This window comes from Magnolia sinica, chromosome 12, assembly GCF_029962835.1.
Source record: "Magnolia sinica isolate HGM2019 chromosome 12, MsV1, whole genome shotgun sequence".
In the NCBI taxonomy this organism is placed as follows: Eukaryota; Viridiplantae; Streptophyta; class Magnoliopsida; order Magnoliales; family Magnoliaceae; genus Magnolia; species Magnolia sinica.
This window is the reverse complement of record NC_080584.1, coordinates 75,695,344-75,707,214: the sequence shown is the minus strand read 5'-3', so window position 1 is coordinate 75,707,214 and position 11,871 is coordinate 75,695,344. Positions and strand designations below refer to the sequence as shown.

Sequence of the window (11,871 nt, the reverse complement as noted above, 5' to 3'; positions counted from 1 at the left end):
GTGGGCCACTTGTGTTTTGGATGGGAACATGACATACACAAAAATTGATGGCCCCAAACAACATCAAGAAGGCTTAAATGGTGATCATCCCCATCCAAACTGTTACCTGTGCTGTGGTCCCCTTGAGTTTTGGATCATCCTCATTTTTGTCCGTCTAAGAGTACAATAAGGAACTCATACACTAGCATCTTCTTTCTTCTTAACATTGCTGGGTTTCTTCGGTTGGCAATGGAGCAAGAACAGTTAGGAGTGTCGAGATTGAGGTCGAAGCGGTGTACCAGGAGCCAGAATGTGTCTGATACCATATGATAAACTAGGACTTCTTCCTCTGTCATGACACGAGGTGAAGTGTCTGTCACCGCCCAGTGGGGCCCACATGCTGAGTATTTCAGCAATCGGAATCGTCCATTCTGTGAACTCTCCTGTTATTTGGGCTACCACAAGAAACTTGCTCTAAAGGGATGATTGTTCCCATCCATGTCTGTTTATGAATTTAATTAGAACAATGAATACAAAATTCTCAATGACTCACATTGAACTCTAGAATTCAAAGGGACAATAGCTTATGGTAGCCAAGAGAATAAATCCCACAATCTTACCAATACTGCGCATGGTATCATATGGGTGGACATAACATAATGATTTGATTTGACAGAGAAAATGGTAAGAATTATTTGAACTTCAACCAACTAAAAGTTCCGTTGATTGCAGAAAGATGGACATTCTGTTCTGAAGTGGCAATCTCTATCTAGCTTCCATAGAAGAAATAGTTACATCATTAACCGAGCAATTCTCTGTCCTGCTTTTAGATTAATTTTCAACGTGCTCCCTTCTTCCTAGAAAGAATGCGGGTCGTTTTGGAATAGCCAACATTGACATTTCGTTACTAAGCATAGAAACAACATCCGACATGGTGGGTCTATCCGTTGCACTTTCCTGCACACATAAGAGTCCCATTTGGATGAATCTAAAAATGTCGCAGCTGGTAGATATTGGATCATCTAACGTTGGGTCCTTCAGCTCCAAGTCCCTACCATCCTTCCACAATTCCCATGCCTGAAACAATTACATTTTCCATTGCTGTAATTCATTGTCAAATTCCAAAAGGAAACATAAACAAGGTGTTTGGAAACATGAAACCAAGATGGTAGATTTGTTCTGGTTACTCACATATCCCAGAAGGTTTAGAGACCTATCGGAATGATAAAAGCTGGAGATCTTCTTGCCACTTACAATCTCTAGTAGTAAGACTCCAAAGCTATAAACATCAGATTTCTCTGAGAAAAGGCCCTCCATTGCATACTCAGGAGACATATAACCACTGGCATTCCACCATTCAACAAAATTTTAACTGAAGTTAGACAAGCTGATGTTTATGGGTGTACAGATGAATATGTGGTCAGGTGTAGATTGGTACTTGTGAATGAATTTTACTTACTAAGTCCCAACAACCCTATTCGTATTTGCCTCTGATTCATTCCGCCTGAAAATTCTCGCCATTCCAAAGTCTGATATCTTGGGGTTCATCTCACCATCCAAGAGAATGTTACTGGCTTTAAGATCTCTGTGAATAACTCTCAATCTGGAGTACTTGTGAAGATAGAGAAGCCCTTGAGCAATTCCATTGATGATGTGGACACGTTTTCCCCAATCTAATAGCTTTCCTTTGGTTGGATCTGCATCATTTTTAGATTCAAATATATAAACAGGAAGATATTTTAGTGCACTGTAGTGAATATCCCACCAACATAAATGATATGAATGTATTGAAGGACAAGACTTCAAAATAGTCCATTTTTTAAGTAGCGTTATCTCATCCACTATACACGTGGCAGAGAAGCTTGTTAAGCCAGTAGTGTGAGTTGTGGATGCAGCATGTCCCAAAAGTCATACTAATAGATTTCGGTTAAAAGAAATTGGTTCCTGGTCAGTGTGAATTTCTTGACCAGAATCTGATGATTAAGATCATCTGATCAGTATGAATTTTTAGTCATGATCCATCCGGAATGGGGCTTAGGTTTGGATGGTTTGAGAAGAGTCCATGTATGGCTCATGTACAGTGGATGAGAGACCGCAACTTGAGAAATGATGCTTTTTGTGTTAAGCTGCAAGTGTTAAGAGTAACCGACCAAAGAGGAAGGAATCCAAACTTTTGTTGGGCATGTATTCGTAGAGTAGTATCTTTTCTTCTCCTTCGATGCAGCATCCCAAGATCCTAACAAGATTCATATGTTGTAGTTTGGCAATAAGTATAATCTCAATTTTGAACTCTTCTAGACCTTGTCCAGAACTTCTCGAAAGCCTTTTCACTGCAATTTCTGGTCCCTCGTGCAGCTTAGCCTGGAGATTGTCATTGGCCGTACGTAGTCATCTTAATATGTACATTGGTGTTTCGCAATCAATATAATCTTTTTGAAGCGTGTCTTTAGTGACAGACATCATATGTTGAGACAGGCATGAAAATTTGAGAACTAATTACGTTATTGATGGTAAGAGAGAAGGTTTGTTACCTCTGTTGGGGATTTGTGATGCGGAATCACACAGATCCAGATCTAGGATAGTAATCCAATGACATTAAGCAATCACAAGAGAACACAAAGATTTAACATGGAAAACCCTTGCAGGAAAAAACCACGGTACAAAGCGACAGAAATCCACTATGAAATAGAAATTACAAGAGAGAGGACTTACCCGATTCGAACAATCTCGAATCTCACCCTTGCTACACCATTTGATAACCCTAGAACCCCTTTAGTAAGCTTTAGAATACCTTAGAATAGCTCTAGAAACCCCTATTTATAGTTTAAGCAACTCCACTTACGCACCTCCTTGGAATAGTCTGGAAACCGCCTCAAATTTACGCAGTCTGCACACTGACTGCGTAACCCTCGACTAGTCATGCTAGGTCTTCGACTGGTCGAAGGACCCGCTCGACCGGTCGAGCCTGACCCTCGATTGGTCGAGCATCCCGGACACCAAAAAAGGTAGCTCGCTGGACTTTGATCAAGAGGGCTTCGATCGATCGAGTGGACCCTCGACCAGTCGAGTCAGCCGCTCGACTGGTCGAGCACCGCGGTGTCAGTTTTAAGACATCAGTCTAACAACAATCTCCACCATGTCTTCAATTTTTAACTGTGTAGCTTCTTGACCTCTTCTCTTATCTCTGCATCGCATCATAGCTTCAATCAACGCTTTTTGTGCATACTTCGTCCTTCTTTTATGCCATCGCCAAGCCAATAGAAGTTGCACAAAACTTTAACTTCTCTGTACGAATGACTTTGGTAAGCATGCATGCTAGTGTGAATCTTCTTTAGTGTTACGCTTTATTCCTCAAGCACCTGTCGGATAAAGTGGTGATGAACATCAATGTGTTTAGTATGTGAGTGAAGAATTTTTAACCAAATTGATAGCGCTTTTGCTATCACAGTTAGCTGGCACGACCTCCTGCTGAAGTCCTAACTAATTTATCATGCCTCTGAACTAAACACCTTCTTTAAATGCTTCTGTCACTGCCATATATTCTGTTTCGGTCGTGGAAAGAGCCACCACAGACTGAAGCTTCGACATCCAATTGATTGCTCCACCTAGTACAAATGAGTATCCTGAAGTAGACTTCGTGGAAACTATACTGCCTGCGTAATTAGAATCCACATACCCTACTAATTTTGTTCCTGTCTTCTCAAAAATTATGACGTAGTCTTTTCTACCTCGAATGTATCGAAATAGCCACTTCATCACTTCCCAATGTTGCTTGCAAGGGTTTGACATGTATCTGCTCACAACATCGACTGCCTGTAAAATATCTGGTGTCATACAGACTATGACATATATTAAATTGTCAACCGCATTCGAATAAGGCACATGAGACATAACCTGCTTTTCGTCATTTATTTTAGGACATTGTTATGAGGAAAGCTTGAAGTGAGCTGTGTGGGGAACGCTCACCGGCTTTGCTTGGTCCATCCCATATTTGATCAAACCTTTTCAAGGTATTCTTCCTGTGATAACCAAAGCCTGCTCCTCTTCCTGCCTCTATAAATATCTATGCAGAGAACCCTCTTTGCAGCCCCCAGATCTTTCATTTTAAATGTCCCTGATAACTGAGTCTTCAGTATGTTGATTTCAAACATATCATGACAAGCGATCAACGTATCATTAACATATAGTACTAGAATGATAAATTTTCCATTACTCAGTGTCTTATAATAGACAAAGTGATCGTACTCACTCCGAGTAAATTTCTGACTCAACATGAAAGAATCGAATTTTACCACTGCCTAGGTAATTGTTTCATGCCGTACAACGACCTCATTAACCTGCAAAATTTTTTCTCTGCCCCTTTAACTTTGTAACCCTCTGGTTGCTTCATGTAAAACTCCCCGTGTAGGAATGCAGTCTTGACATTCATCTGTTCAAGCTCAAGATCGTATTGGGTAACCAACGCTAACATGAATCTGAAAGACACCTGCTTAATCACCGACACGAATATCTCTATGAAGTCGATTCCTTCTCTCTGAGCATAACCCTTTGCTACCAACCTTACTTTGTATCTATCCTGTTTCCTTTTGAATAACCACTTACATCCGATCGCTTTTCGACTCACTGGAAGCTCCATCAGCTCCCATGTGTGATTTTTGTACAACGAGTCCATCTCATCATCCATAGTCGCCTTCTAATTTTTTACATCAGGCTCATTAAGAGTCTCCTGAATAGTTGACGGGTCCCCCTCATCTATAATGAGGGCATATGTAATATTAGAGCTGTCTCTGTATCTTGGCAGTAACATGCGATCATGCGTTGGGTTCCTTCTCACAGGTGGCTGCTCCACCTAATCCTGTACCTTTGTCTTCGCATTTGTCTCTGCCTAAGTATCATCTGTGTCAATCTGAATGTCCACGATCAACCTTTCTGGTTCCTCTTGCTCCTCTTGATCATTCTTACGGAATAGAGAGCTTTCATGGAATCTGACGTCACAGCTAGTGATGACCTTGCGTGTGACCTTGTCGAATAGCCTGTATCCTTTCACACCAATGTCATAGATAAAAAAGATATACTTTTTGGCTCTATGGTTTAACTTATCTCTCTCAACTGACGATACATGAGTGTAAGACTCAAACCAAATATACGTAAATCTGAGTAGTTGATTTTCTGACCACTCCATCCTTCCTCTGGGATTTTACATTTAATTGTCGTTAAAGGAAACCGGTTCACCAAATAATAAGGCATGTTAACGGCCTCTTTCCATAAGTCCTTGCCCAACGCAGCATTACTTAATATGCATTTGGCCCTCTCCAAGAGAGTCCAATTCATTCGCTCAGCCACACCGTTTTGCTCGGGCGTGTGGTGCACTGTGTTGTGCCTAATGATTCCTTCATCCTTGCAATAATCATTAAACTCAGTGGAAGTAAATTCTCCACCATTATCAGTCCTTAAAACCCTTATTTTTCACCCTGACTGTTTTTCCATCATTACCTTCCATTGTTTGAATATGGTAAAAACTTCAGATTTACGTTTTATAAAGTAAACCCAAACTTTCCTTGAGTAGTCATCAATGAATAAAACAAACCATGACGACCTCCCAATGGAAACTTCTGGCGATGGCCCCCATACATCAGAGTGCATATAATCAAGCACTCCCTTACATGCATATTTTTCAGATTTAAAAGACAATCTAAATTGTTTACCATATATACAATGCTCGCATATATCTAAATTAGAATTTTAAAAAACTAGAATCAAACATCGATCAGAAAGTACCTTCATGCCTTACTCGCTCATGTGGCCCAAATGAGCATGTCACATACATAGAGACATGGAGTCTGTAATAGCTGCTTTCATTCCACTTGCTAAAATGTTCCCGATCAACCTGTGAAGGTTTCCGTATCTTTGCGCCCTCATAACCACGAGTGCCACTTTTAAAACTTTAAGGACACCATTAATACTGATGAACTTGCACCCTATAGCCTCGAGTGCACCAAGAGAAATCAGACTTTTCTTCATATCAGGAGCGTGCCTGACATCAGTCAAGGTACGCTTCATCCCATCAAACATCTTGATACTTACCGTACCAATAGCCACAACATTACAGGCATTGTCATTGCCCATAAAAACCTGTCCACCATCATATTTCTTGTAACTAGTAAACTAACTCCGATGAGGAGTCATGTGATAAGATGCTCCTGCATCAAGTATCCACTCATCTTTATGATTGTCGTGTAAGTGACCAATCATGGAAACAAACAAAACATCACCACCACTTGTTTCTTCATCAGATGTGACCACATTGGCCTCCTTAGAAGAAGCCACTAAATTTTCTTTATTTGCTTTAGGATTTCTGCAATCCTTCTTCATGTGCCCAGACAATCCACAGTTCCAACACTTTAATTTTCCCTTACCCTTGCCCTTGCCCTTGGATTTGGATATAGGTCTTGCAGATCTTGTAAATATCTACCCCTCGTAATTAGTGCATCGGAAGATGCCCCTATGTCACCGTTTAACTTTCTCATAGCCTTCCCTTGAAGGGCTGAGATAATGGTGTCGACACTTAGGATTTTATTTACGGTACACATCATGTCCCTGAATGACTCATATGATACAGGAAGAGAATTCAACAATATATATTCCTGTTCCTCATCTTTGATCACTTCCTCCATATCTAGCAATTTGCACATTAATTTATTAAAGTTGCTGGTGTGGGCTTCTAGATCTCCACCCTCTACCATTTTGAGGGTATAACGCTGTAGCTTTAAGTGTAGGCGATTTTCAGAGGATTTCTTAACATAGATGTTCTCTAACTTCGCCCACAAACTATCCGCAGTTATCTCCCTCAAAACATTATAGAGAATCTCATCTGTGAGACATAAACGGATAGAGGCTAAAGCATTACTATCAAGGTTTTTCCATTCATCATCTTTCATGGTAGATTTTCGCTCCTCAAGAGCCTTAATCTCACCTTGTTTGGTTAATAGGCTAATCTTCTTAACCTTCCATAACTCAAAATTATTTTTACCTAAGTACTTCTCAATATCAAACTTGGCGCTTCCCATTATTACTAATCCTTCATATTTAGATTTGTGCCCCCAACGGTTGCTCTGATACCACTTGTTGGGGATTCGTGGTGCGGAATCACACAGATTTAGATCTAACATAACAATCCAATGGCACCAAGCAATCACAAGAGAACATAAAGATTTAACGTGGAAAACCCTTACGGGAAAAAACCACGGCATAAAGCGACAGAAATTCACCATGAAATAGAAATTACAAGAGAGAAGACTTACCTGATTCGAACAATCTCGAATCTCACCCTTGCTACACCCTTTGATAACCCTAGAACCCCTTTAGTAAACTTTAGAATACCTTAGAATATCCCTAGGGACCCCTATTTATAGTTTAGCCAACTCCACTTACGCACCTTCTTGGAATAGTCCGAAACCGCCTCAAATTTATGCAGTCCGCGCATCAACTGCATAACTCTTGACTAGTCGTGCCAAGGCTTCGACTGGTTGAAGGACCCGCTCGACCAGTCAAGCCTGACCCTCGACTAGTCGAGCATCCCGGACACCAAAAAAGGTAGCTCGCCGGACTTTGAGTTGAGAGGGCCTTGACCGGTCGAGTGAACCCTTGACCAGTCGAGCCAGCCGCTCGACCGGTCGAGTAGCGTGGTGTTAGATTTAAGACATCAGTCTGACAACAACCTCTACACTACCTTTTGGAGAGGGAATCAGCTAGGGTGAATTATTTTCTGTCGAGTGCATTGTTCATCCTTTCAAACGACAGTTGTCGTTCAAGAGCTTGATTAGGATTTTGCTTCTTTCTTGGAATTATTTTCATAGTGAGTATGAGTTAAAAACTTAATAGGAAAAACGAATACTATTTTAAATGGTATTTGTGAAATATGGTTTCATTAAAATTCAATCTCTTTCTCGCTCTCTTTAGATGATTTTCAAGTTTATAGTCAGCCATCCGGACTATTCAATTTCCACACTGAGTTCAGTTCCTTGAGATTCGCCAACACATGGTCATGATCCCAGCCTGTAGTAGTTCCCAATTGGGTTCGTTGGGGTTTCTTTTATTTATTCAGCAATAGGAGTTTCTGCATGGTAACATAACCATGTGCCAGTTGCAGTTGTGAGTTCCCTTGGAGACTGAATGAAAAAAAAAAAAAGAGAAAAAAGAAAAAGAAAAAGAGCCTAACATAAATCATGTGTTGCATTTTCTTGATAATTAAAATCCTTTTTTTTTTCAAATCCATATGTAGAGAAACAAGTTCATTTCTTATTATATAAATTAGACTAGTTATCAATGAAATTAATGGTTACCTTATAAACAGGGCCGAAACCACCCTGCCCAAGCTTATTTGTTGGAGAGAAGTTATCTGTAGCAGCTACTACAGTTGCAAAACTGAATAAGGGCAACTCCAGACCCTTCCTCCTGCCCTCGCTGAGCATGTTTGCATTGATTGATTCCCTGTCATCTAACCCATTATTTCGTGACTCATGCAACAATACTTCTTGGCTTCTTTCCTGATTCCCTGGTTGTCAGCAAAAGGCTCACTTCACTTCATGAATCAAAATGTCCATTGCCCAGTTCGTGGTTAAGAGAATTTTTACCTTTAGGCGTGTGATTTCGCCTACAGAAATAACACGTAACTGAGCCCAATAAGAGGATGGGAATAGTGATTGTTACTGCAATGATTACTTGCTGCCTCTTCTTCTTTCCTGTGTCTGAACTTGTATTGATTAGTAGAAAACAGAATGCACATTTGAAAGTCTTTGCGGCTCACAGCACATGCATAACACACATAGAGATAGACTTGCAGTTTCCTACTTCTACCAACATAAGAAACAAACAATACACAATTAAAAAAGATAACCACGATTGGGGAAAATAAAATGAAGATAAATCATTAAAATTTACTATTTCTAGTGACTTGTTGTCGAGAGTCAGTAGGTTGATCGAGCTCTGAAGCATCAAGACGAACATAAAGATCAGGGACGTTGGCGGAGATGTTGCTGGCGATCTTACAAAGATTCATCAACTCTCCATCCCAAAAGGCACATCCGGTTCTGTTGTCATGAGCAGAAGCATAAGCAATACAAGAGCAGTTTCTCCTGCACTCAACTTCGCAGTATTCTAGGCTGAGACTTGAATTCTTTAGAACTCGAGGGTTACCAGAAAACATCATGCCACTCAACGGCAAGAACCCATCTTGATTCCCACACTTCAGTTCTATTCGCCTCACGCACCCCTTTGATTTATCACCTGCATCCCAATCTCCTCGAGAGTAAGGCTCAAACCCGTGCAAGCACCTGCAGAAAGAGAGCACCGTCCCTTCGCAGATACCATAAGCCCCACAAGGAGCATAAAACTCACATGCCGCTCTTGGTTGAGACCAATACGTATTCCAAGATTGGCTCTTCTCCTCCCATATCAATAGCTTGATTTGCCCAGACACGTCCATCACCATTATTGAAATTATAGTTTTATAATACAGTGAATAAATAAAATATGTCCCATCCTCATTCGATACGTAGCTGTAATTTAATAAATAATTTGTTCTCATTACAGGAATAAGGCTGAAAATCTCCCCGTTCCAAGTGCCACTAGTCCAGTTTTTTTGTCGTTCTCTCCATATAGAAAACTGAGCCAATCCATCGGAATCCATTCCATAAGTGAAGTTCCCGGGAGCAGGGTCATCTTCACTTGTCCATGAAGCAAGGAACCATTTTCGCCCACTCTTTCTATTCACTCCCAGTTTCATGCCAGGGAGATATGTGTCAGTAGGATAATCGAAGCTTTGCCATATGACCCGGCCTTCATCATTCGTCGAATTCCCTTCTATCAGGATGAGGTTTCCAGATTCCAAGAGCCGAGCACTTGTTTGATTGGTAGCAGAAGCAGATGTCACCATGAAGTTGCCTCCAAGCTCATCCAAGATCATCAGATTCCCATTGTTGTTTTTGATTGTAAGGACAGCAGATGAATGCGAGACTGGATTTTTCCTATTGGCAACCCATACAACCCTTTGTTTCGTGACTCTCTTGTACCATATTCCCACGTAACGATTCTTCGACTTGCCGGGGCTGAAGAAGCCCATCTCGAAAACCTCACCAGCAGAAATCACGGTCTTCCCGTCAGGGAGGGGTTGGTCTTGAGTGATGGTATCCATCGCGTAGGAAAATCGAATGCAGAGGCAGTAGAATATGAAGAAACTGAGAAGAATAAACAGTTTGCCGGATTTTCTTTCCATCATCAAATGAGTAACAAGCTTGCAATTCGCCAGCAATGGAAGGTGATTGACTGGCGCCTATGGCCGATGAGTTAAGGAAGAAAACTCCAATGGGCCTGATTACCCAACCATATACAGCCAAATGTTCAGTGGTGAATACTGAAAGATTATGACCACTTCTATAGCCAGTCTGGAACATGATCAAAACACTCGGCTAGAATTAACTCGTCCAACCCAGACGCGAGTTGGGGCTGAATGGGCACAATTCACCTGAGTCAGAGGTTTTACTCGTCCTCTTTAACCGGATCGGACGCAACAAAATGTGAGTCGACTCTAGCGAGTTATCTCAGACTCATCTGATACTTAAAACAGAAGTCGTCACTGGTGAGTGAAGAGGAATTACAGGATACACGAACCGAGTCGTTACACCTGATACAAAATACTCAAGTGGGTCACACCAAACGAAAGAGTGGGTTCAGAAATGCCCACCGTTGAAAAGTTCCTGTAGTCGGCCATGATGTTTATATGCCATCCAGACCCTTCATAAGGTTATTACCACTCAGATAAACTGTAGGCACAAATATCATCCTGTTACAAATCTTCCGTCACACCAGGCATTCAATCCCAACTGTTTTGTGTGGTATGGCCTACATGAGTTTTGGATCAGCCTGATGTTTAGATTCATGTACTATTATGGTCTTGAAAAACAGATGGATGGAATGGATTTCTCCAGGACATCTCCGTGGACCCACACAACCCGGAGCACTGGAATATCTGTGCGTGGAGATCACAAGATATCCGATTCCCGAAACTCTATCAAGTGGGCCCATCGATTTGGCAATCCAGATCACCATTATGTTGGGTGGACTAGTTCTGGAATATTCCTTGGTATGGTAATTACAGCCTTTCCACCGGTGGCCTATGAATGGATGGTTAGGAAAAGATTTAAAGTGAAAAATCTAAGGACTTAGATCTAAAGTGAAAAGCCAGAGGTGGGAAGCGAAACAGCAACATCCTGAATTTCCAAATCATAGTCCCATTTGTCAGGATTGAGACGGTCGTGAATTTCCTGAAGGCTGACGAGAGCATACGAAACAAAATCAGTTTCTGGGTCGTGCCTTAAAATCATCTCTCCAAATGTATCTACGCCGTCCATCCATTTGAAGAGATCATTTCAGGGCATGACCCAAAAAATATGACAGATCTAAAGATCAACTGGACTACATTACAGAAAGCAGTAGGACAATGATGCCCACCATTGAAACGATTCTAGGCCTGCCATGTTATTTATTTTCCATCTAATATCTTCATAAGATTACACAGACCTAATTGAAAGGAAAAAAACAAATATCTGCTTAACACAACGTCATAAGTTTTCAATGGAAGGATTTAATCACCACTGCTATGTGGTGTGGTCCACTAGAGCGTTCCATCTTACTCATTTTTCTTTTGTTATTTCTCTTAAATAACAAAGAAAAATCAATAAATCATTAGAATATGACATTATACATCATTGTGGGTCCCACATATGACTTCGATGCACCCCAAGTTCCGTGGTGCGTAGCCTGCGACGCATTCAGCTTCCCTTCCAGACAGTGGCGTCAACAAGGCTTTAAAAATATGACAATGCTACATTTGAA

General features: G+C 41.1%; 1 protein-coding gene across 1 annotated transcript; it reads right to left on the bottom strand.

Annotated features, from left to right (window-relative positions):
* Positions 1–633: 633 nt before the first annotated feature.
* Positions 634–10,431, bottom strand: LOC131221763 (receptor-like serine/threonine-protein kinase SD1-8). The gene is made up of 7 exons (XM_058217073.1): positions 8,920–10,431; positions 8,613–8,726; positions 8,322–8,533; positions 2,130–2,340; positions 1,439–1,676; positions 1,171–1,321; positions 634–1,056 (listed from the first exon to the last, which is right to left on the bottom strand). Exons 1-7 carry the CDS (start codon positions 10,253–10,255, stop codon positions 811–813), a joined length of 2,508 nt encoding a protein of 835 aa, XP_058073056.1. The 5' UTR covers positions 10,256–10,431; the 3' UTR covers positions 634–810.
* Positions 10,432–11,871: the final 1,440 nt, after the last annotated feature.

Coding starts and splice junctions, on each gene's coding strand:
- LOC131221763 (XM_058217073.1), bottom strand. CDS start 10,255: ATGATGGAAAGAAAATCCGGCAAACTGTTTATTCTTCTCAGTTTCTTC. Junction 1,677..2,129: donor TTTGGATTCCTTCCTCTTTG/GTCGGTTACTCT, acceptor AAAATGATGCAG/ATCCAACCAAAGGAAAGCTA. Junction 1,057..1,170: donor CTCTAAACCTTCTGGGATAT/GTGAGTAACCAG, acceptor TAATTGTTTCAG/GCATGGGAATTGTGGAAGGA.